This window comes from Micromys minutus (genome assembly GCF_963924665.1).
Source record: "Micromys minutus genome assembly, chromosome: 17".
In the NCBI taxonomy this organism is placed as follows: domain Eukaryota; kingdom Metazoa; phylum Chordata; class Mammalia; order Rodentia; family Muridae; genus Micromys; species Micromys minutus.
This window is the reverse complement of record NC_137952.1, coordinates 33426632-33451854: the sequence shown is the minus strand read 5'-3', so window position 1 is coordinate 33451854 and position 25223 is coordinate 33426632. Positions and strand designations below refer to the sequence as shown.

General features: G+C 42.6%; 1 protein-coding gene across 1 annotated transcript in view; it reads left to right on the top strand.

The window, feature by feature from the left end:
- Positions 1-25223, top strand: part of ATP8B4 (ATPase phospholipid transporting 8B4 (putative)) — a gene marked incomplete at both ends in the record, with an annotated part of 118325 nt that overhangs the window by 45829 nt on the left and 47273 nt on the right. Inside the window, 2 exons of the mRNA XM_080930941.1 lie at positions 2323-2381; positions 22373-22486. Of these exons, the coding sequence (XP_080787067.1) occupies positions 2323-2381; positions 22373-22486 (173 nt within the window). The remainder of the gene's footprint in view (positions 1-2322; positions 2382-22372; positions 22487-25223) is intronic.

The following is a 25223-nucleotide window of genomic DNA, read 5'->3' as shown; positions in this document are numbered from 1 at the left end:
GCTTACAGTTTTAGAGGTTTAATCCATTATCATCATGATGCTGAAGAAGTATCTGAGACTTCAACATCTAGATCTACAGGCAGAAGGAAGAGCATGGGCCTGTCTTGGGTTTTTAAAATCTCAAAGCCCACCCCCATTGACACATTTCCTCCAACAAGGCCACACCTTCTAATTTTTCTCAAGAAGTACTACTCCGTGATGACTAAGTATTCAAATATATGATTCTATGAGGGTCATTCACCATAAGTGGGGAGATAACTTATTTCTCTGCCAGTGCGATGAGCCAAATCAATCCAGATTAGATTATATTAAAGGCAGGTTTATTGGGAAGCTGCTCTCAGGCAGGCAAGTTCACTGGCCCCAAGGAAGGAGGCCAGGGAACTTGCCATGGGAAGGAAGAGAGAGGGGGCAGAGGGAAAATAGAAAGAAAGAAAGAGTGGGGGAGAGAGAGAGAGAGAGAGAGAGAGAGAGAGAGAGAGAGAGAGAGAGAGAGAGAGAGGGAGAGAAAGAGAGAGAGAGAGAGAATGTCAGGATTAGATAGGGAAGAGCCTCTGAGGGGGAAGGGCAACCCAGACACTGGGCTAGAAAGTTCAGTTTTGGGCATGGAGGCAGGATAGGCCAGGAAGGAACCAAGGGATGCTGGGAGAACCTGGAAGTGAGGTCTGCTTTGGTATGTATGATATGTACCTCAATCTCTTGTGCTGGAATCTAAAACCAAACAGTGAGGTGAGCCAAAGGATAATTCCGGGGAAAATGGTTTTTACAGTTTGTGATGTCTGATATGGGGTGCCCTTGAGTATGTTTCTTCCTTTCCTTCTTCAGCATTTGCATCTTGCTGCCGTTCTCGAAAGCCCTCTTCTCTTTTGTTCTCTTTTTTAAGAACATGCCTCACACTCGACACCTTTGTAAACTTACAACTTTCATTTTCAGAGAACTAGGGAGTCAAGGAACCTCCAAGGCAGATGGTTGGCTCATTTACTATGCAGGCTCACTGTTGACCTCTGGCAATCACTTTGCAGACTCTTCCGATAGCTTCCATGATTTGATCTCAAGCTCCTGATATGATCTGCAATAGCTTTCTGGTAAACACAAGACCAAAGCATGCTATCTGACTACGGTGGGCACATGGCCAGTGTTTCTGGCACCATCTTCTTCTCTTTGACAATTTTAACTTCTGCACTGTCACAAAATTTAGGCTTGTTTGTTTATTTATTGTGTGTGCTTGTATATACATTTTCCTTCAGAAGAGATTTAACTCATTGACTGCTGAAGGCTTTTAATCATGACATGCCTTTTAGAAATATGACCTTTTGGTCTGTGGACATAAAGCATATAAGGTCAGTGACTTAATTTGCCATGGCCACACGATTTTATTTGGCTGCATTGTAGTTGTGTATGTGTGTTGAAGAAAATAATTTCCAAGGTGTGTTTCACTTTTACTGAGTCTTTCTCTTTTAGAAATGACATGAAGTTAAGAGAAGGGTGGTAGCCTTTGATATTTTCAAATCTACTTTTAAAAAACCAGAAATTTTCACTTCAAAGGGTCTTTGTGGAGCTGAATTGATGTGCACTAGAGAACCACAGTGTTTTGTTTATGGATTTTATTAAGGAGATAATTGTAGCTGCTCATTTTGAGATACTTAACTTTTAAAAATGTGTGTGTGTGTGTGTGTGTGTGCATGTGTGTGTGTGTTCTTATGTGTTTTTATGTGTGGTGCTATGTACACGTTCTTATGTGTATGTCTATATAAACACATGCATTCATGTATATGTGCATTCTTGTGTTTTTGTGTGGTATGTTTACATTCTTGTGTGTGTGTATGCAAGCATGTGCGCTCATGTGTGTGCATGTGTGTGTCTTTATTGTGTGTAAATGCAGGCACACAATGCTATAGTACCCATTTAGATGTCAAAAAACAATCAAGTGGTCTTTCTTTTCACCCTGTTTGAGGCAGGCTCTTTGTGACTTTCCTCTGTATGCACCAGGCTAGTCAGGCTGAGAGCTTGTCCCCACCTCCACCTCTGCTTTGAGACTGTAAACACCTGTGCTGTGTATACAGCTTTCATATGGGTTTGAGGATTCAGACTCAGCTCCTCCTGATTTTGAAAGTTCTTTTACCAAGTGAAATATTTCCCCGCACCCATTTAGAACTTTCTGACTGGTGTTCCAAAGTCTAGTTTGGACAGAAACCAACGCCCTTCAATTTAAAAGAGAAGAACTCCACAGAAATCAGAGCGACCCCAGTAATGTCACTTTTACAAGTTGTACCTGTTTCTGTGGGTTGAATGTAGAAGTCCATACCTTATTTTTCTTTCTTTTAGAAGCGGAGCGGGTGGTGAAAGCTAATGACCGTGACTACAACGAGAAGTTCCAGTATGCGGTGAGTACACGGCACAGGATGGTGGGGGTGGCTTTGTTCTGGGCCAGCAGTGGGATTCAGGCCTTCATAGAACCCTGACAACAAGAAGCTTTCTCGGCTTATCTTACATGCACTGGCTGAACCTCCTGCTTCCAAGAGAATGCTTTGTTTTATGGATTTCATTAAAGAGATAATGTGAAACATTGTAGCTGCTCACTTTGAGACATTGTTTCAACTTAAAAAAAAGTGTGTGTGTGTGTGTGTGTGTGTGTGTGTGTATGTGTGTATGTGATCTTATGTGTTTATATGTGTGGTGCTATGTGTATATTCTTGTATGTATATAAGCACATGCATTCATGTATATATACATGAATATTTATATTCTGCTCTAAAAGCTCGGTGGGCAGGGGAAGATGATAAAATCCATTCTTTCTCAAGAATTTATGCATAGATCATTTTGCTGTCCCCTTAAGTAGTAGAATGTTCTGGAAAGTACAAGAATAGGCTATTAACGTGTGGATTGAGGAGAAAGTGAGGGGAGGCTGGTGATTGGTGGGTTGAGTTTGTGAATTTTCTCTTAGCAATTTTTAGGAAATGTGGAAAACCATACCCAGGACTGGGTTCCACAGTGCTGAAGGACTGCCGTGTATAAATCAAACAGTGAGAACCTTTAGTTCGAATGTTCACGCTGGCATTGCCTGAGGAGGGAGAGTTTTGGTCAAGGAGCACCAGTGTCTTGTTTCTATTGGCAGGTCATTGGCAGAGCATTTTAATGCGTCAGCACGGCAAATCCGTGCTGCGGCACACTTAGCAACGATCCTCAGTGGCTCTTCTTTTATCCTGTGTGATCGTCATATAGACCTGCAATCTAAATTTGACTTTGTCTAGGTTTCCTCACATGGAGTCAGAACTTGATTCTCTGACTGGTTTCTCACTGTGGCAGAATGAATGTATTGAGACTCTTAGTTTTACTCATCATTCTTGTAAGTGGGATCAAAGCAACTTTGTTCTTGAGGGAAGGATCCCTCTTTCATGATGACAGCTGTGCTTCCTAGAAAGGGAGAAAATGGTTACCTCCGGTGATGAATGTCACTCTGTGCCGTGACATGATCACCAGCAAACTTAAGCTTGGACCCTCACATCCCTGCTTCAGGTAATTTTGTACCTGTAGAGGATGGTTCCTTAAAGCCTTGACTATAAGATTCCAGTCTGTCTGCCTGTGTCTCTCTGTCTTTCTGTGTAGGTCAGAGGACAACTTATGAGAGCTTGCACTCTTTTTCCACCTTGCAGGTCTCTGGGTAGAACTCAGGTTGTTAAGCCTTGTGGCAGGTGCCTTTATCTACTGAGATACCCAGCCAGCCTATAGATAAATATTTTTAGATTTTTGGGAAAAATCTGTTATATATAACTTTTTTGTGGGGATAACTATGTATTTAATAACCTAGCTACATTTAATTATTCCAATGTATTACAAGTACTTTTAGTCTGTGGATATAAGCAAAGCTATGTTTTGTAAGATTATACAGCATTTTTCTCTGGTGTTTTTAAGAAATGTAACCTATGAGGTATTTCAATCATAAATATATGGAAGATGACATGAGCCCGTTGAACAGATCATCCAGTCGGTGTAAGCAATGACAGTTTGTCATACACATTTCAGGTCTGTCCTTTAAAACCAATAGCATATAAATGATGTAGAAATGATGTGAACAAAAACTACAAGTGTGTGCGTATGTTTTCTGTTGGCTTCCATCTCCAAGGTGTTATAACAGTAACCTGGGGTCTGAGCAGAGTCTATATGGCTGCCTTGTTTTGGACTGAACATGCATCAAGAAGAAGAAGAAACCATCAAGCCCGCAGAGCTCAGGACAACAGACGCTTACAATGTCGGTCATGGAGATTCATCTCCAGTGGGCAATGATACGGCTCGGAGGGGCCTGAGGAGCATCGGACCTTTACTGAGCCTCTCCAGCAGAATGTGATCTGTAGCTCTTTCAGTCTCATTGGGGCTAGTGAAAGGCAATGACTTCATAAAGCCATTGTGAGGACTAAGGCATGAAAGTACACAGTGACTATGAGTTAGTCTCTGGACATGTAGGGTTTGAACCTACTGACTGCTAACTAAATGCCAATACCCTTTTAAGGTAGGCAACTCCCCTAGGTGTTTGCTCAGTCTTTCCCGCCTTCAGTGGAAGTGGTTCTGGAGGGACCCCAGGAAAAATGAACATATTTATTGGAGTGATATCTCCACCAAAACTCCGAGAAGAAAGCTATAATAACCTCAGTCCTTTTATGAGAAAGACAAGAGGAGAAATTAGAGTTCTCAAGTGTAGTGGAAAGAGTGCTTGGGGCTAAGATGGGAACTACAGGTTGAACCTTTTCTCCCAGGAGTAGCTTGTGATCTGATTGGTTTATTCCTCTGAGAATCATGTATTTCGCTTACAAATTGGGAGGAACTTTTTGTTAGGGTTGCTTGAATTAGATCATTTTAAACAAAACATTTGATAATAATAACAACCACGTCTGTTACAGTGGCTTCTCAACCTTCCTGCTGCTGTGACCCTTTAATTCAGTTCCTTGTGTTGTAGTGACCCCAATTATAAAATCATAACTTCATTACTGCAGTTTTACTATGTTATGAATTGTAATGTAAAAAAATCTGTGTTTTCTGATGGTTTTAGGTGACCACCATGAAAGAGTCATTCAACCTGCAAAGAGGTCTTGACCCACAGGTGGAGGACTGCTGATCTATCAGATGCTTCTTGCATGCCAGCCTTAATTATAGATTATTCTCTTAAACATGATGGAGCTGGGGGAAGGTTTTACAATGAGTTTGGGAGTCCCTGTGGGGCCCTGATAGGGTATGTATCACAGTGGTGGTAAGAAGATACGAAGAAACTCACTAGGCTTGTGAGGCACTTAGAGCAGACATCATGTCCCATGATGAAAAACCATGAGATGCACAAAGTCTCATGACAAACCGTGCAGTTGTGGAGAAGGGAGGGTGTCACATGACAAGAGTATAGTGTCTGTGGGAATGGAGCTTCCTCCTCAGATGAGCCAACCCGAAAGAATGCCGACCCAGTGAGGTACCTGCCAGCTTCGTGTTCTGTGCAAGGCATCAGCAAAGGCAGGGCGTTTTCCTTCAGCCTCCCTGTGGGACGTGACAGACGCTGGGTTGATAGTGAAGGCAAGAATGGTGACAATGACTGTTTAACACTCCCGCTGCGTGTCCACTAAAGGTTTTGGTCCTAGTCATATCCCTCCACTGCCACATTAGCATCTGTGATCTCTCGACACCAAGTATGTCTTTTCTCACTTCTCACCAAGTGAGAAGATACTAAGTCATGGGACAGTCCGTGTAAATGACTTTCTCAAATACGCATAGTTCGATAAAATCTGTTGGTCCTGCAGTGAGGTGATTGGCATACGTTCCAGTCTTCCAGATCGCCCACCTACATGAATGGATGGGTCTGTGGCTAGGAACCCATTGCAATCAAACACTTTGATGGTGGGAAGGCTGAGGATACAGGTGGCTGGTTTCCACAGTCTATGATTAACATGTCCTTTTGAACAGTCCTTAAAAAACAAACAAATAGAAAAACACGTGTAATAAAACAAAACCAAAAATCAGCCCCTCTTCCCACCCAAACACACACATTCTCCATCTCCTCCTCTCCCTCCCTAGACTGGCAACTGGTGATTTGTTTTTATTTTATTTTATCAAAAAGTAGGGTTAGCTATTTCATTTTTATTTTGACACGGGCTCTGATAATGTTGACCTTGGAAAGTTAAAAACTTGCTTTTGGAAGGTGCTGGGGACTGAGCTGGGGCCGTGCTTGTTCTAGACAAGAGCTGGGGCTGTGCTTGTTCTAGACAAGAGCTGGGGCCGTGCTTGTTCTAGGCAGTGCTTTACTACTGAGCTCTGGCCACAACCGCAGGATTTCAATACAGCAGGAGCTGTTGCTTGTCAGCCAACTGTGACCAGAAAAGCACACAACAAGACAGAACTCAGGCCTAGAAAGCAATTGCTTGCCCCTTTGAAAGTTACAGCGTCGAGAATATAATCGGAATGACTGTGTTCATGGCTCTCATTTTGAGTGACTGGTAAGCGAGACACTGAGAATGAAAAGGTGGGGAATGCCAAACTGCTTGTGGAGTTTCCGGTCACCAAGAAATAGAGAGTGAAGTAGGACTAGAGAGTGGAGGGGAGAATGTTAAGGGCTAGGACGTTCATCTTGTTAGAAGGTGCTCTTGATTAATAATTAGACAATAATAGAAGTGGTAATAAGCAGTTATATTAAAATTGGTTGGGCCGTTAAGATGGCTCAGCAGGCAAAGGCACTTTACTGCTGAACCTGACAGCCTCAGTTTCAGCCCAGGACAGAACTGATCTCTGCTAATTGTCTTCTGACTTCCTCGTGGGTTTAAAGGCATGTGCTCTTCTCTCTACAAATAAACAAATAAGCAAATAAGTAAGTAAATGAGTAAATAAATGATAAATAAATAATAGAAATTTAAAGTATGTTAATGCTCAAAATCTTCAGTTATATAAGCCAAGAACTTAAAATGAATGGTAGACAGAAAAAAAAAAAAAAAAAACACTTGTGTGGTAATAAAATGGGATGCTGGGGGATGGAGGGACGAGTCTGGGTTTGAGAGCACTTGCTACTGTTCTAGAGGATACAGGTTTGGGTTCCAGCACCAACACAAGGCTCACTAGAGCCTGTAACTCCTGCTCTAAGGCATCTGCCATCAGAAGCACCTACACACCTACACACACACACAAACACACACACACACACACACACAAATAGAAAAAAAAGTGTTGTGGTATTTCATGTATCTTTAAAAATGTTATTTTTTATTAATATATAATATTATACATATTAATGGGGTACAATATGATTATTTAAATACTGTATAATGACTGAATATTAGAAGTGCATCCCTTTTTATGGGTCCACTGTTATTCTCTGTGGGTGAATTAGTCAGTGGATTTCTCCAAGTCCACATGATGTGTCTGTGTTTCTCTGAGACTAATTGGATCAGGAATAAAATGTCTTGTGAATAGATACATGTTTCACCATACTTTTCAAATTGAGATAAAAATGAATTCTAATGTATCGGTGCTCTATCTGCATGTACACCTGCATGTCAGAAAAGGGCATCAGAACTCATAGATGATTGTGAGCCACCATGTGGTTGCTGGGAATTGAACTCAGGACTTCTGGAAATGTCTGTTCCTTCAGAGGCTCTACTAGCACCTGACCAATACAGATACAGATTCTTACAGCCAAGCATCTGACTAAGCCTGGGGATCCCAATGGAAGAGCTAGAGGAAGGACTGAAGGAGATGAAGGGGATTGTAACCCCATAGAAAGAACAATGTCAACTAATGGGACCATCTAGAGCTCCCAGGGACTAAAGTACCAACCAAACAATATACATGGAGGGAGTCAGAATATATGGAATGTACATCCAGGCACATATGTAACAGGAGATAGTCTTATCTGACATCAGTGGGAGGAAGGGAGGCTTGATGCCCCAGAGTAGTGAGGCAGAAGTGGACAAATGGATGGAGGAACACCCTCATAAAGGCAAAGGGGAAGGGGGGAAGAAGGATGGGATGGGGGGCTGGTGGAGGGATAACTGGGAAGGGGATATTATTTGAAATGTAAATGTAAATGAAATGTAAAATAATGATTCGTAAGAAGAAAAAAATGAATTCTAAGTCTAGTATTCCTAGAGTGCCTGCTCTCGACCTAGCAATATGTATGCTTGCTGCTTTACTTTTCAAAGAAGATCTGAGACAGTGTCCAAACTGAACGCAAAGCTCAGAGGGATTAAGAATATTCGAGGAAATGTATAGGTGCTGGAATTTTTTTTTTTCTAGTGACCTCAAAACACCCAAGGAAAGGAGCTCTCTGCCTACGCTAGCGTGTGTTCTAGGCCAGTGGGATTAACTAGCAAGGGAGAAGTACAGAGTCTGCTTCCCAACTTCAAGGAGGAATGCAATCTACAAACAAACCAGCAGTGAGAATGGGAAGGAGATGCTAAACTCTAATTATGTTATATGGCCTATTACACCAGGGAGAACTCATTGTGAGCGAACATTTTGGAGGACGTTTTGGTAGAGGAAAGGGGAAATGGTCTCGGGCTCATGTGCTTATTTGAACTCTCAGTGCTGGAAAGGACGGCACCGAGCAACGGTCGAGTGTGCCGTGCGGAATCGTTGCGGTCCAGGCAGGTGAGATGAAGCTGCCTGTCATGTCGGGCATGTGATGCGTACCTGTTCTCCCAGACCTCTCAGGCTGAGGCAGAGTTGCTGCAAAGGCAAGGCAGGTCCTGAAGTTTGTACATGGGGTGACAGGCTCATAGTAGCTGGGGAGCTACCAAATAAAGTGGGGTTATATTTGGCCTACAGGTGAAATAAACTGCAGCTCAGTACTGAGCAGAACCTGGGTGCAGCAAGAGTTGTGGGCTTAGAATTTAGTTGCACATAGGGGGAGGTGTGTGGCGTTAAAGGAAAAGGGGGAGTCGTTGAGGTGATGTCTGGCTGTGCGGTGGGAGGTAGACACGGGGGCTGATGAGACAGGAGGAAGGAGAGAACCTAAGGAGGGAGAAGAGCAATGATGAAGAGAACAGAGGAGAGTCAGGTAGAAGTGTGGGGGAGGGAGCAGCTCAGGAAATGGGTGACTAAAGGTTCTAAAGCGGGTGCGCAGGGGATTGAGAACCACAGAAAAGCATTATTGATCACAGCTAGCTGGAAGACCTTAAGAAAGCGGCTTCAATCTTTTACCTCTTTGACAATCCATCATACCTCCAAATCATGATGCCTTACTTTCAAACTCATCACCAACCGTAGGATATGTTCTATATTACCCAGCCCTACACTGTTGTCAACCTTCAGGTACAGCAACTTCTGTGTCTTAGGAGTGTAGGAAACTTTGTATGAACAATTGGTCAGATATTTAACATGGAGATGCAACTTTACAGGATCAGATGCCCAGATGACTGTAAACTCTTCATGTAAAATGTCGGCAAATGTGAAGGACGTAGGCAATGACTCTAAAATCTTACAAACCTTATACACACAGGAGGTAACACAGGCTTGATTCAGGCTGTGATAAGATCCGAGAGATTCTGATGGTCAGCACAACACAGCGAGCATGTAGTTGCGGCACTAAACACAGACTTGATTGTGTTGGTGAAGATCTTGAAGTTATACATGCAACAGTCACATTCTCCCAACTATTTCGCAAATCTCTCAAAGAACACACAATAACACAGAACAATCATTCTCACTACTTTAATACAGATCCTCATATTATGGTGATCTTTAACCACAAAGTTATTTTTGTTGCTTCTTCAGAACTGTAATTTTGCTACTGTTAAGAATCATAATGTAAATGTCCGTGTTTTCAGATGATTTTAGGTGACCCCTGTGAAAGGGTTGTTTGACCTCCCACAGGGGTCACCACCTACAAGTCCAGAACCACTGACATAGAACTTCATGGTCTAATTGAACTTTGTGACCTGGATCAGGACTTGCTGATAGAACCTGACCAGCGCAGTTTGGTCACACCTATAGGGAATGTTACTCTTATGATTTAGCAGTTACATTTGAGTTCTACTTGCTCAAGACCCAGCTTCTGGAATGTGTCTGTATAGAGAGAATGTCTGATCCCTCCCACTGATAGCCAATGGGCAGTTGTGCCCAGGGACTGAACTTGCAGCAGGGTGGTATTGTGTGGGTTAGCAGACTTCCAGCTGTGTTAGTAAAGTAATGCTTTTGACTTTAAGTCACATCACTTGGTATGCCCAAGAGTCTGTGTAGAAGGAGTCCTGTCCTGAAAGAAGCAACCTAAGAGAAGAAAGGCTCTTTTTTTCTTATCATTTTAGGAATCTTAGAAATCTTAATTTTTTTCTGCGAAACAATAGAATTAAAAGAATTAAGACAGGTGATCCCTGGTGATAGAATTTCAGAGCCCTGTTAGAGGTTGGCTTCTTCCGGATGGATTTCAGCTAAGACTTAACTAACAACTGAAAGGATGTAAGAGGAAGGAAGGCAATCACCCCAGTGAAGAGAACCACAAATTCGGTTTCCTTTGTAGTCACTGCCCTTAGGAAACAGGTCCATAATTGCCGAGTGAACCAAGTGGGGCAACTTAGCAACAATTTTGAAGCTAACAGAAAACCACTCTCTCTAACCGTCACCAAGGTTTTTTTTTTTTTTTTTTTTCTTTTTTGTCATGTTTTTCAGTTTTATCAGCTTGAACAAATATGGTTCTATGATCAGATTGCTAAAATCACAGTAACTGTCATATCTTCCATTTTGTAGGTGGAAGGTCAATTAAATTATTCATGCAAAAATGCAGTTCTAACTCATGGCCACTGTTCGGAAGCCAATGCTCAGATTTTATTGTATTGTTCATGTGACTGTGTGCTTCTTTGTAAATATTTATGATAAAATAGTTTGAAATATGTTTCAGTGGTGGAATGGCTAAATAAAGTTAATTAGTATATACCTTGTTTTTTAACCATACTGTTTTGTGGGGGAGGAACACTCACAATATACTTTTTAAAAGTTGTCATTGTTTTTGTTTTTTGAGATAAGGTCTTATTCTGTAGCTCAGACTAGCCTGGAACTCACTACGCAGACTAGGTTGGCGTGAAACTCAACCTTAGCTTTCTAGTACTGAGCATATACTAATGAGTCAGCCTCCCACTCCCAGCATAATCTATTTTTATAGACAACAAAAGAAGCTATTTAGGAATTAAAGTTCAGTTTTAATTATTCACAAATGGGGCTGGTTTGGATCGATTTGTGTGTTCATGTGTCTTTGTGTGACTTTGCTGTTAATGGCATAGTAGTTGAAAGAGTAAGTGTGGAGGACCCCAAAAATATCCTGGCTTCATAAGTGGGAAGTTCTTTGAGGAATTAAGCTCAGTATAGCAAATGCCTGGATTGGTGATTTGAATCTGTAGCTGCTGACACCTAGGTCAGGTGTCTTCAGTGGTTCAGTCGCACAGATTTCCTTCCTGGTTGTGAACTTAGGAGTTTAGCTGCAGCTGTCCAGGTGCCATGGAGATATGCAGGGGAGGTGATATCATTCTGTGTCAAGTATCAGAAAGCACAGGGGCAGAGAATTGTTTTGAAGATGCTTTTGTTTTTTGGTTATGTGTATTTGTGTGTGGAAATGTTCCCATGGGTGCAAGTGCCTGAAGAGGCCAGAAAAAGTTACTGGATCGCTCTGGATGGAGGTAGAGGAATAGTGAGCTTCCCTGCCAGGTCCTGGGGACAGAGCTCAGGTCCTCTGAGAGAACAGCGCACCATCATAATGGCTGAGCCATCTCCTCAGACCCGGAGGACTGTTTTATATAAGTGACAGGAAAAGCCTGGGAGGCTTCTCTAGTGCTGCCAAGTTAGCTCACGCTCTCTGAAACTTAGTGTGGAGTTATTTTTTAAACCTCTCCCAGCTACCTGTCCTACAGAATTCTGCATATAACTCTAGTTGTATTTATAACCTACTATAGGAAGGGGAGTCGCTATTCCCCTGAACACTTGGCTGTCTTTGGACCATGCTTTTAATTGGTGTGTAGTCACTGTATGAGCTACCAGGCTTTATAAGGATGTTTTCACACAAGTACATGGCATGTTGACTGTGTTTCCTGCCAGCTTTCCTACTTTTCCCCCTCTCATGACTTCTCTCTTTAGCCTCCTTTCTTCCTCAATGTTGTCACTTTTACTTTCTTTCTTTAAAAAATTAAGAAGATTTTTTAATTTATTATATATAAGTACACTGTAGCTGTCTTCAGAAACACCAGAACAGGGCATCAGATCCCATTACAGATGGTTGTGAGCCACCATGTGGTTGCTGGGATTTGAACTCAGGACCTCTGGAAGAGCAGTCGGTGTTCCTAACCACTGAGCCACCTCTCCAGCCCCACTTTTACTTTCATGACACATATAAAAATGACTTTTGTATGTCTATATAAAACGTAGGAATCATAAATGATGGCAAACCTAGCAGTCATCTGTCTCTGATTACGGGTGTATGCCGTCACACCCAGTGTGGTAGTTTCCTTACTCTATTAACTGAGGCAAACTCACACTCCTTTGCTGTATAATTCTCTCTTTTCCACGTGGAAAGTAAGTGTTACTGCAGTGGATTTATTAGTGAGTGGGAGAGAGTGGCAGCCTTTTGGGGATAGTTGACAGTGACCTCCCACACCTACTGATAGTGACAGGGATTGGCACTCTGTCATTAAGCCTCCTTTACTATTGTGTCATATGCAGGTTAAGTGAGCACGACTTCTGCGTCTCCATCAATACTGACGCCAATGGACCAGTTGAATCAGCAACTCTGTGGGTGGAGTCTGGGCATTTATAGAAGTGCCAGAATTCTAATGGCCAATCAGGGTTAGGGATCGTTGGTCTAGACCAGGGGAGGTGGATTAGTATTTAGATAGATGGGTAAAGCACTTGCCACCTATAGAGCACTGGAGTTCCGATCCTTAGCACTCGCAAAGATGCCAGGCACACACAGTGGTTTGCCTGCAATCCCAGGGCTTGGGAGTTAGAGATAGAGTATCCATGGAGCATGTTGGATAGCTAGACTAGCCAGATTGGTGAGCTCTGGGTTCAAGTGTGAGACCTTGCCTCAATATATAAATTAGAGGGTAATGGAGGAGGATACCCAATGTTGACCTTCGGCCTCTACATCATGGACACACATACATGTATACCACACACATATGTATAAACAGGAATCTCTGATCTAAGTTAGGATTAACAATATTTTTGGACATATGTGCTTCCCTATACTGCACTAGAGAGCTCCTCACAGATTGTTCCTGTTCCATAAATAGTTTCATCTTGTTTACTTAGAAATTTCTATAATTTACTTACTTTGTCAACATCCTGACATTTGTATAATTAGATCTACTATTATTGTATTTTTGTCATACCAAAGAAAGGCTTTTAGAAAAATAAACATTTATTAAGGTTGTCCTGGATGCATAGGTTTATAGTTCCAGCTACTCAGGAGGGTGAGACAGAGAATTACAGTTAAGAGTGGGCATACAGTTCAAAGACAGAGTGATTGCACGGGCCACCACTCCAGAGTGACAAAACCTTTACTAAAAGGCAGAGCTGAGCTCAGAGACCTCCGTGTTTCACCAGCTCACCCCCTAAAATGCACTGTCTAATTTGCAGGGCCGCTGGTGATCCTTACTGGGAATGACACAGAACACAGCTACTGTGTTCACACAACGCCTTCAGCATCTACTCTAGGCTTATTGCTTATTAACTTTACATGTAGTGAGTATTTTCTCTGCATTTATATGTGTGCATCATGTGTGCCGGTGCCTGAGGAGGCCAGAAGGTGTCAGAACTATGAAAGCTGTAGTTAGAGCAGGTTGTGAGCATGTGGGTGCTGGGAATCAAACCCAGATCCCCTACAAGAGGAAGTGCCCTTCTCCACTGAGCCATCTCTCCAACCCCCTCCAGCACAAATTCTAAACATAGCAGCAACCTTGATGGATTCTTCCCCGTGTGTGTGTGTGTGTGTGTGTGTGTGTGTGTGTGTGTGTGTGTGTGTGTGTGTGATGTCAGTTTGTGTGTGTCTGGATGAACTTTGTTTTCTAATTCTTACCACGGTTATAGTTTGTTGGGCAAAAGACAGAGAAGGAGAATCCCCAGAGGAGATGACAGGAAGGAGGTAAGATGAGGTGGGAAAGATTTGGCAACTCCAGCCAGTATCCCATTTATTCACTCATTCAGGAAGCATTGGGCAGGGTTTGGTTGCTTGGGTCCTAAAGAAGTTTGTGCATTGGTTGTTTATTTCTAGCTGGGCTCCCAGTGATGCTTGGCCGGAGGTCTAGCTTTCTTTTTTTCTCCCTCCCTCCCTCCCTCCCTCCCTCCCTCCCTCCCTCCCTCCTTCCCTCCCCCTCCTTCCCTCCTCTCTCCTTCCCTCCTTTGCTCCTTCACTTCTTCCTTCCTTCCTTCCTTCCTTTCTTTTCTTCCTTTCTTTCGATGGTTTTTCTGTGTAGCCCTGCCTGTATTGGAACTAGCTCTGTAGATTGGGCTGTTCTTGAACTGACAGAAATCTTCCTGAGATTAAAGGCAGGTACCACCATGCCTGGCTTCGATAGCCACCTCTTAAATAAATAAAATCAGTTCCCACAGTTTCTTGCTATGAAGCCTGGCACGTGGACTTCAGTTCAGTGTCCTACAGTATCTGATTAAACCAGCCTCCACACAAACTCCAAGAAGACACGGTCTGCTTGGCACTCACTCCTCCTGCGTCTCTTACTGAATCTCTGTGTTAGCTCCTGCCTTTCACGTATGTCATCAGGGAGTCTCATTATGAGGCCTGAAGTGAGGTTAGGGCAGTGTCTCATCTAACCCCCAAATTTGGTGAAAAGCCATTAAATCTGTGCATGCCGTGAACACAAAATATCGAGGAATGAGATTTTATTCATAACAACTTCTTCTTCTTCTTCTTCTTCTTCTTCTTCTTCTTCTTCTTCTTCTTCTTCTTCTTCTTCTTCTTCTTCTTCTTCTTCTTCTTCTTCTTCTTCTTGCTTTAATGATACAAAAAGCTTTAAAGTCCCCTGATCACCACCCTCACCAACCTAGATACCCGTCTGTTCTTATTTCTGACCCGCTCCTCCGTTTCTTCCCTCCTTCCCAGCACCCCTTTCCCAGGCAAAAATACACCCCCAAAAGATACAAAGGCAGGTAGTGTGAACAAGCCTGGAATCAGGACATTGCCTAACTCTTCCTGCGAAGGGGCTGTGGGTCAGAGAGACTGGGGCTGGTAAGGAGCAGGGAGAACTGGAGTGGAGCCAGGGTCCTGGAGGCTTCCTTCTAGTCCTCAGGTGCAACCTTCTGAGGGTACTGATTTAGGCTCTATTATTTATGTAGAAGCCCGATGTAGGAAGAGCCCTAGGAAGGATTATTACTTTGTGTACTCTTCCTTGCTAACCAGACTCCACCATTGTGCCCTTGTTATTGTCAAACTGAGACCCCCCCCCAAGTTTGGCCCAGTTCCCAGACTGCACACAGCACTGTGTGTGTGATCTATTTAGTTCTTTTGTTTATTAATTTATTTATTTTATAAAATATTATTATAGCTCACAAAATTTGTTACACAATAATATATGATGAATACACAAGTTTTTTTCTTCTTCTTTCTTTCTTTTTTTCTAAGCAGAGCTGAGGCTTCAACATTTTGGCCTTCCTTGTTTTTGAGCTTCATATGGTCGGAGAGTTGTTTCTTGGGTATTCAGACTTTCTAGGGCTAGTATCCAATTATCAGTGAATGCATACCATGTGTGTTCCTTTGTGACTGGGTTACCTCACTCAAGATGATATTCGCTAGCTAGTTCCATCCATTTGCCTAGGAATTTTGTAAAGTCATTGTTTCTAATAGCTGAGTAGTACTTCATTGTGTAAATGTAGCATACTTTCTGTATCCATTCCTCTGTTCAAGGACATCTGGGTTCTTTCCAGCTTCTGGCTATTATAAACAAGGCTGCTATGAATGTGGTAGAGCATGTGTCCTTGTTATATATTGGAACATCTTTGGGGTATATGCCCAGAGTGGAATAGCTGGGTCTTCAGGTAGCACTATGTTCAATTTTCAGAGGAAGTGCCAGACTGATTTCCAGAGTGGTTGTACCAGCTTACAACCCTGATCTGTTTAGTTCTTAAAAACAAAACAAACCAAAATCACCACCACCACCACCACCACCAACAATAACAACAACAACAACAACAACTTTGTATAGACTTCCTGCTCCCAGACCTCTCTATAGTTAGGAAAATGAGCCCTACTGAATATTAACTCAAAGCAATGCCTTCTTTGCTTCCAGAAGGCTCTGAGACGGGCTGTGGCCAAAGCCAAGGTTCTTATCCCTAGCAGAGGCTAGGTGTGTAAGCAGGAGGCACAGACACACCCTGGCAAAGCAGACGCAAGAGTCAACAGGCCAATCACAGAGCTCCAGAGAGAGGAGTCAACAGGCCAATCACAGAGCTCCAGAGAGAGGAGTCAACAGGCCAATCACAGAGCTCCAGAGAGAGTCCGGGAAGTCCGCTCTTGCTTTACGCTGTCTTCTCTTTCCAACCCCACTCCTTATAACTTAGTGGGAATTTCAAGTTCTTTTTCCAAACATCACAAAAGAGAAGTTAACGTTATGTTTGGAACTATCTAAAATGTTTTAAATGTCTAAGCATCCTGGACAGACAAACAAACAAAAGAAAGAGTGTGATTAAATTAACCTCAGAGGAGAACTCCCTGAGTTCTCTGCTCCCCTGGTAATTGTCCAAATTAGTCCTTCATAGATTAAATCATTATGCACAGGACATTGCTAGTTTTAGAACAGGCTTTCAGATGCTGAAACACTAACCCGATGCCTGAGGGTGGAAAATTGAAGGTTGTCAGGGTTGCCTGCCAAGATTCTTGCCATTGCTCCTGAGCTTAGGTGGGAAATGAGCTCCCGAGCAGCATGGTGACATTCAGAATCAGGCTGCAAGTGACTGCCCAGGCTGATTGAATTAATGTGAACCCTTTGCTTCACTGCAAGGACCAGAGGATCCTTTCCCAAGAGTCAGTCTGCGGATTCCACGTTTCCGATTCGCACAGCGTTTTAACACAGGATTCTATGAAATGTTACATTTGGCCTCAGCCCCCAAACGGTTTCTGTTTCCTCGTTTGGAAACTGGTGTAGACACTCACGGCTCCTGGGAGGTTTTGAGGGTTGTGAACTGTGCTTGGCACACGGGATGGGGGACAACATCTCTCGTCTGTGGTGAAACTGTCACCCAGAGCTGGCCACACATTCTTCCACCCTTCCTGTGCTCTTTGATCGTAGCAGAGATTGGCCATCCATCTTCAAAGTGAGCACAGTCCCCATTCTCTGAAAAGAAACGAAAACTCTGAGTACACCCACACACATATAATAGGTTTTTTTTCTGTAGATCAATGTGAGTTTACGAACATGTGTATGTAGCACATACTCCTACATATATGCACATATGTGTGAAATACTTGTCCATATTATCCTTACCATAGACATAAACCTATAGTAAGCATACATCTATAGTAAAGAAAATCATTAAACATTAGTCATCTCAACTTCAGCTTTAAGTTAAAATACACCTACATTTTTTTTCTTTCTTTTTTTTCTTTTTTGTTAACATGAGGGATTCTTTTGGGTACCTTGGAGGGGAACAGGCACCATTAATATCAGGTGTTTCTGCAGCCTATAAAAATATATTATTATTATTATTATTTTTTGAGAATTTCCTCCAATGTATTTTGGCCCTATTCACCTCCCACCCCTAGCTCTTCCCGGATCTAGCTCTCCACCCTCCCAACTTCACATCTTCTTTGTTCCCCATCAGGGTCATCTGAGGTTCTGTGGAGGTAGGATAGTCAGGTGAGAAGGCTTCCTAAGGAGAAGCTTCTGCTCAGGGTCATGTTTGCACAGCAGGGGCCACTTTCTTAAATAATGCCACCAGTTTACAAGTTTCTGCTTATTTCTGCCTTCCTCCCCCACAGATAGAATGCAGACTTCCTCTTTGTATAGGTTTTATCTGTCCATATCCGTAGTCCTGGCTCGATGACACGGTTCCCGACACACAGGAGACCCTTCGAAAACATGAGCCAAGGGGACGGTGACTGTTAGGGTAACGTTCCTTCTGCTACGGCTCCCTATAAAAATAAACTTTTCATGCATCCTGGAGGAGATTGCTGGGATGTTGCTGGTAGCCAACCATCTCTAACTACCTCTCCACACAGCCCCTTCTGCAGCGTTGACCAGTGCACCCTCATCTCTCTGTCTTCCCATTCGGAACCCCAAGGAATCGCACTAGGCAACATTTGACTACTAAGGAGGAGCTTGGTGTCAGAGAGGCAGGTGCCACCAGACACGGCTGTATTGCCCTGTGCCCCACACACGCACTCTTTGGAGAAGCCCTGCATAAACGTGGGCGTGTCACATATTTCCTGAGTGGTACAGTTGTCTTCTGGCCACTTCCTCCTTTCCGAAAAGCAGTCTGTGGGCCCAGCTCTTTGTTTTTAATTCCACAGTTTAGAGATTCTCTTTTCCTTAGCAGGGTTGTTTATTTCCCTGGAGTCTAGAGTGTGTCGTAGCGACATGACACAAGAGTTTTCCTGTATCGAGAAAAGGTAGACATTTGTACAGTTGTCATGACATACAAGTGTCTCATCAGAAGAGGAAAGAGAGCTCGATAGTGCTGAAATCATGGAACTCTTGCAAAAGCTCCTGGGGTTTGGCTTGTGGCATTCACAGAGACACACAGCGTTTCTAGACAACCCCCAAGCTCATGGCCCGTGATGCAGTGTGTTAGACATGAGCAGAGATAAAGCCACGGGTTACATGGAACATTCGTGTCACGTGGGTTACAGGAATGAACCTTGAACGTGTTAGCAATGCTTGTGCCTGGCATTTGATCGGAGGAATAAAACCCTCAAACTAACTTAGACCATGGCAGATGCGGACAAAGCATACAACGCTGGTAGGAGACAGTGGAGCCTCAGGGAAGGCCTGCTCTAGTTGCTCTCTCTCTCTCTCTCTCTCTCTCTCTCTCTCTCTCTCTCTCTCTCTCTCTCTCTCTCTCCCTCCCTCCCTCCCTCCCTCCCTCCCTCCCTCCCTCTCTCTCTCTCTCTCTCTCTCTCTCTCTCTCTCGATTTTATTTATTTATTTTTCTGTCAGGGTCTCAATTTAAGGCTTCAGACTGTATCCCAGACTGACCTGGAACTTTCCACCTTCTTGCCTCTCACCTGAGTGTTGAGAATGTGGGCATGTCCTCATTGTTCACTGCTGAGATATGGGCATGGGCCTCTACGCTCGAGTTCAAGTTTTTGTTGTTGTTCTATTTTTTACACACCCTGATCCCTGCATCTTAAGTGTTAAGTATTTTTCTTAGCAGCCTCGGGGTTCAAAGAGTGACACCCGGCTACTTTCTTCCAGGTCGGGATGCAATAGGCAAGAGAGAGTTTCTTCAGATTTCAGATTTGATACGGGCCATGTGTCGTTACTTCATCTCAAAAATGGGAAGATTGGTGGTGTGGTTGGTTAAGTGACCCTGAAGCTGTAGATGGGAACTGAACTCAGCATGATGTGGAGCATTTGTTAGAGGTGTTGAGCAAATCGTCAAATGCACCTGCTGCTTTTCAGGATTGGATTTGGAGCATAAAAAGCATATATATGTGTGTGCCTACATAGACATATATGTATATCATATGTATAATATGTATATGTATAAACAACACCCCCCCCCCCCACATTAGCTGAGATGTCATACAGTTTTCGATTCTGCCTGCATTGGCCCTTCTGTTGTGTTGTGGCATTTGGGCTGAGGCCTAAATGTATGGACGTAGCCATCCATGGCCTTCTCTTTCCCTTCCGTACTGCACAGGATGTGTTTGAGATAGTCCTGGTCCTTCACAAGCAGCGATCAGAAGCAGACTCAGGTTGGAAGAGTAGCAGGAACAAGGGATACACACTTGCTGGGCGAAGTCATAGACAAGAGTTTTCTTGCCGTGTCCGTTTGTCCGTCTAGTACATTGTATTTGGGAATCCCCTTGGGTTATTTCAGGAATCGCTTATGAAACCCCGTGCTTGTATAAAGATATTGACTTGGCAAAATACTTGCAATTTGAGGCCTCATCTCTATGATTGTCCTCTAAATATGTGTGAAATGTTTTCAGGAAACCCCCGAGGAAGGTCACCAAAGGCTTTGGTGTCAACTTAGCAGTGCTTGGTGGTTTTTTTTTTTTTTTTTTTTTTTTTTTTTTTTTTTTCTGGCTCTGTTATGTTCAGCAATATAGTTCTGTGGTATGTGAGAATCTCACTGTCACCTCACTGTCACGGCACATCCTTTCCAGGTTACTGGCATTTTCTTTGGTGGCCTGTCTCTGAAGAGCTTTCTACTTTTCACTTTATACCTCTGCTGGAGTGGTCAGTACTGAGCACGTAGAGGCCCCTGGCCGCCGAGCTGCTGTTTGGAAAGTTGAAACGAGACTCTAGTTATCCACTTTATCCACATCGCTACTCGGCAGGGGCAGTGGGATCGCTCTCAAAGGGGACTACAAGGGGATACGTGGGAATCGTAATTGTGCACCAAGCCAAAGGTCAACCAGGACTGTCACTGGGGCGCCACGAGGAAAGAAGGCTGGGGATGAGGAGTGAGGCAAGTGAGGGCTGATTGCTCTGTAGAGCAAGGGATGGCTGTACTGGACTGCAGCATCAGCATCAGCCGCACCATCAGCATCAGCATCAGCATCAGCATCAGCATCAGCAGCAGCAGCTGCAGCAGCCGCAGCACAGAGGTGAAAGTGAGGGAGGGGTTGCTCCACCAGCAGAGTCCCCATCTGGCACTATTGTTCTGATGCTATGAAACCTTGTATAAAATACTCTCTCTCTCCCAGAGCCTTGGTTTTTCCTGTAATGGAATGGAAAATAAATAGCACCAATTTTACAAGTATGTTCTAAGGATAGAACAAGTTACAAAAGGGTCAAGTTCTTAGAACACACGGTAAGCACTTGGTACATATTAGCTGTCACCACCACTAGTCACCGTTATTCTCTATACCACCAACTAGCTCAAACCTCTCATCATCTCAAAGCTCTTGAGGAACTCCTCCCAGGGGTATTTTTGTGTCCGTTTCAATTTCTTCCCCACACAGTGATCTTTTCAAATGTTGTCAAGTAACTTCCCCCACTTAAAACCATTCAGTGGATTCCTCCTTTGATCTCCTTCCAGTACTATCTTCCAGTCGGAAGACTCCTGAATGGTGCACTACTTACCTACCAACCTCCTCACACATTCTGTCAAGGAAGAAGTGGAGTCATTTACCTAAACGTGGAAGGATGATGGGCCTCACTACTGGGCATGAGTTCCTTCCTCTTCGCTGAGCCTTAAGTCCAACTCAACAGCTTTTGGTTACTGCCAAAATATCTGGGCCACTAATGCACTTTTGGAACCTTCTTGCCATGTTGACCAGGACTGTGGTTCACAGGCATCATACCTTATCTAGGATGTTTGAATGCTTTCCTCCCTTGGCAGCTTGTATAGTAACGTCAAGTACCATGAAAGCCAGTCTCCAGGGAGGAGGTCCTCGGGTCAGATCAAACCAGAGTCCTACAAGTCTTGTGTCCAAGAACATCATCTTTAGCAACGGGACTTATCTTCAATTTCTGGGTTGAAGCCAAGACAGCAGCAATAGTCTATATTGATTTGGAAATCTCTTGGACTCCCCTGACTGTTAACTTGAAAGGAGGCTTTTCGTGCCCATTGCTGGGAATTTTGCTAGATAGTCTATGGATTGTTGGGGAGGCATTGCCATTCTGATTGGTGTAACTCCATTTAAATGATATACATATGTATACACTTGTATGTATATGTAATTTAGGTTTAGGAGACCCAAGAGACATGCCTTGGCAGAGCACAGATCACAGTGAGACAAAATTACATTTTTTTTGTAATAAAAGTTGTTTCTGGTAATCCCCTTCGAAAATCAGGACAGGCTACCTTGTAAGCAGTGAGTTTCCCATCCCAGAAGATCTCTAGACATAGAAATCTCTTGTCAGTTTCCCAAATGGATCATACTTTGGGGAGATCATCATCCAAATGCAAATCTGCGTGCTCCAGCATGAGCTCAGGGGTCCTTAAGCGACACAGTGTACACTCCTGCAATATCTACCAGAGACTGCGTAAGAAGAGAAAAATCTCACAAGTCAACCTGTTTATGACAACCCATGACTTTGGGTGATATGACACTCATTCATTTTGCCTAAATTAGGACAATGTTATCTTGGAAAATGGAAACGTCTTGGGCCATGGAGTTTTGGATTTCCTAGACAATGAAGTGCTCCGTCTTGTTCTGGCATAAGCTATGCTCAGCTTTGTATGTGTGAGAGTTATAATGGGCAATGTCTTCACACAAACTAATATGATGCTATTTCTTTTTCAGGACAATCGTATCCACACATCCAAGTACAACATTCTCACGTTCTTGCCAATTAATTTATTTGAGCAGTTCCAAAGAGTGGCAAATGCCTATTTCCTTTTCCTTCTGATACTGCAGGTAATCTTTAAGCTGTATTTCTTCATTATTTATTTGTTGAAAGTATTTATATGATTCTAAAACATACATTACGTTACTTAGTTAAATTGTTTGTGATTATGTAAAACTATTCTTATTAGATTTTTAGTGTTATTACTACTTCTTGTCTTAAAAGCAAGGCAGGGCTAAGAATAGGTAGAACAAAAACAGTGCATTTACTGACTCAGACACCTAGGTCATTTTAATAGGTACCTGTATTTGAACTATAGAAGAGTCTCAGTTTCGTTTGAATCATACAGAAGTCTAATAATTGGTATTCATAGCTTTCTTCTTTTCCTTATCATTATCCTAAATTGACAGGGTGGGGCTTCACTCTTAAGACTATGAGGTTGTGAAACTGACTTTGTCAAATTTCTTTTTAATCTAAGAACAATGTTACATTGTGTAAATTTATAAAAGAAATGGTGTCTGATACATCATTTCACCATAGTGCAACTATTTTTAAGATCATTTTGAGGGGTTTATTAGTAGTCAATATCCTTGCCCTATTTAACAAAAAATAAGCCTAAATGAAATTTCAACTTTCATCATTGTTTTGGGGAGAAAGGTCATATATCAAGAAAGAGTCAAACATCAATAGTTCCTATCAGCCGCCGACTTACTTTGTTATTGTTTTGTATGATGTGATTAGACAAATTAGTAGATCCAGGTTAGGTTGTGTGACATATGTTAGGTTGTGTGAAGTGTGTAAGATTTTGAGTTGAATACTATATGTGTTAATATTTTGATTGTAAGTACAAGATATCTATATTAGCTTCAGCAGAAGATGAATGCATTTCAAGGTGTGATAAATTCACAGACAGTTACCACTGCAGTAGGATATGGCCTTTCTTTCTCTGTTTTTTTCCACATTGTCAGGACCCACCTACCTGGCAATCCAGCCAGCTTCATAGCTCATCTTCCAAGTTTTTCAACTCCCATAAGAGGGGGGGCAGATGTATCGCTTTTCTATTGCTATTACTTCTGATTGCATCTGTCTCCTAAGCCAATTGCTGTTTTTCAAGAATTTTATGCAGTTATTATCTTAGCACATGTCAAGACACTGGCCAGAATGAAGTCAGTTCAGTAAAACTAAAAGAACTGAAATTAGAGGGTTTGAAATCTCCCTAAGAGAAAAAGATACAATTAAAAATAATTGGATATTTCTTGTGCAAACAAACAAACAGCAAACAAAACCAAACCTGATCATACCAGACCAGACCAGATGAAACCAACCAACCAAAAGAACCTAATGAATGAACAAACTGCTCTTCACAAAAGGGAACATAGCCCAGGTTCTCTCCTCCCAGTGACATAGAGTTGCATTTGGAGTCTTGATGAGGCCTTTCACAGCATTCCAGGATTTGGAATTTATTTTCCAATGGCATTCTTACTTACAGTCTGAGGCTTTTGTTTTCTTATATTTGGAAGGAACAGTTATGATGGGTCTGTTTAATATAATTTATTGACAAATCTCTGGGAGCTGTGAAGGGGAGATGATGTATAAAGTAATGGGTTAGCAATCAGGGAGCTGTGGTGGGGTGTTTTGCTACTCACCCATTCTTTCTGCTGCGTCTTCAGAAACCTTTTGCTTTGTTTCCTTATTGAGTTTCTTTAAGTTATTTTTATTTAAATTAACATGTACTAATATATGTATTTATGAGGTATAGGTATAGTGGGAGAATTCAGATTATACACAAGTATGTAACAGTCAAGTCAGGGTAATTAGATTTCTGTATCCTTAGGCATTAATAGTTAGGAAGCCTTGACCGCATATCTTCTGGTTGCTTATTTGACCTGAAGTCACTGAGTGTGTTGCAGGATGCTGGAATTTATGTCTTTTAATTAACACTTAGAAGTTTTTTTTTTTAGGTTAAGAAATTTCACAGAATCTATTATATAAAATTGATTTAGTTTTGAATTATTTATGGGCCTTGAGCTCCACCCAGAGTTGTCTACTGGGCCATTCCTTGCCTGACAGCCCTGAAGCAGATTCCAAGTGAATCCAATTTGATTAAAAAACAGAACACAACACAGTAATAGGGTCACATGCTTGTTACTACATCTGTCTTGGGTAACTAGACAGGGTAACTGTCATTGGTAGTAGCACCAGAGGTAGAGGCATGCAGGAATAGTGTGGGAGTCAGAGACCTAGGTACATATTTTAGCAGTGTTCGTGCTTACTAGGATTTTTAATACCTTAGATGCGTCAGTGGTGAAACTGGGAGGGGAAAATAAGGGCTTGGTAGCAGCTCTGCCGGTGTTCTGACTCATCCACAGCGCTCCGTGCACAGTAGGGAGAGCATTAAGAATGTGGATGCATAGCCCGTGAGTTTGTACAAACCATTCTAGCATAGAAACTAACTCAAAACTTCAGAGCATCCAATGATTTAAGATGCAGATTCCTGGCTAGCCTCTGTCTAAGGTAGGGATCAAAGGCTCTGTAGCAAGTGTTTTGAAGAGGGGCTAGTAAATTCCTAAAGACTAGGATGAGAAGGTGAAGGAGCAGTGGCAATGTAACAACCGCATGAAAGATGTGTGTCTGAGAAGGAGCTCAAAGAGCCCGCTTTTAAGTTTTAATTCTATTTTAATCAGCCTGAAAGTTGTCATAAAGGTATTTCTCAATATGTTTTGCAATTGAATGCAATTCAGTTGAATCCTCTCAGCTAGTTTACTTTGGTACAAATAGCCGAACATAATCTCATTTGTTTCTTCAAGT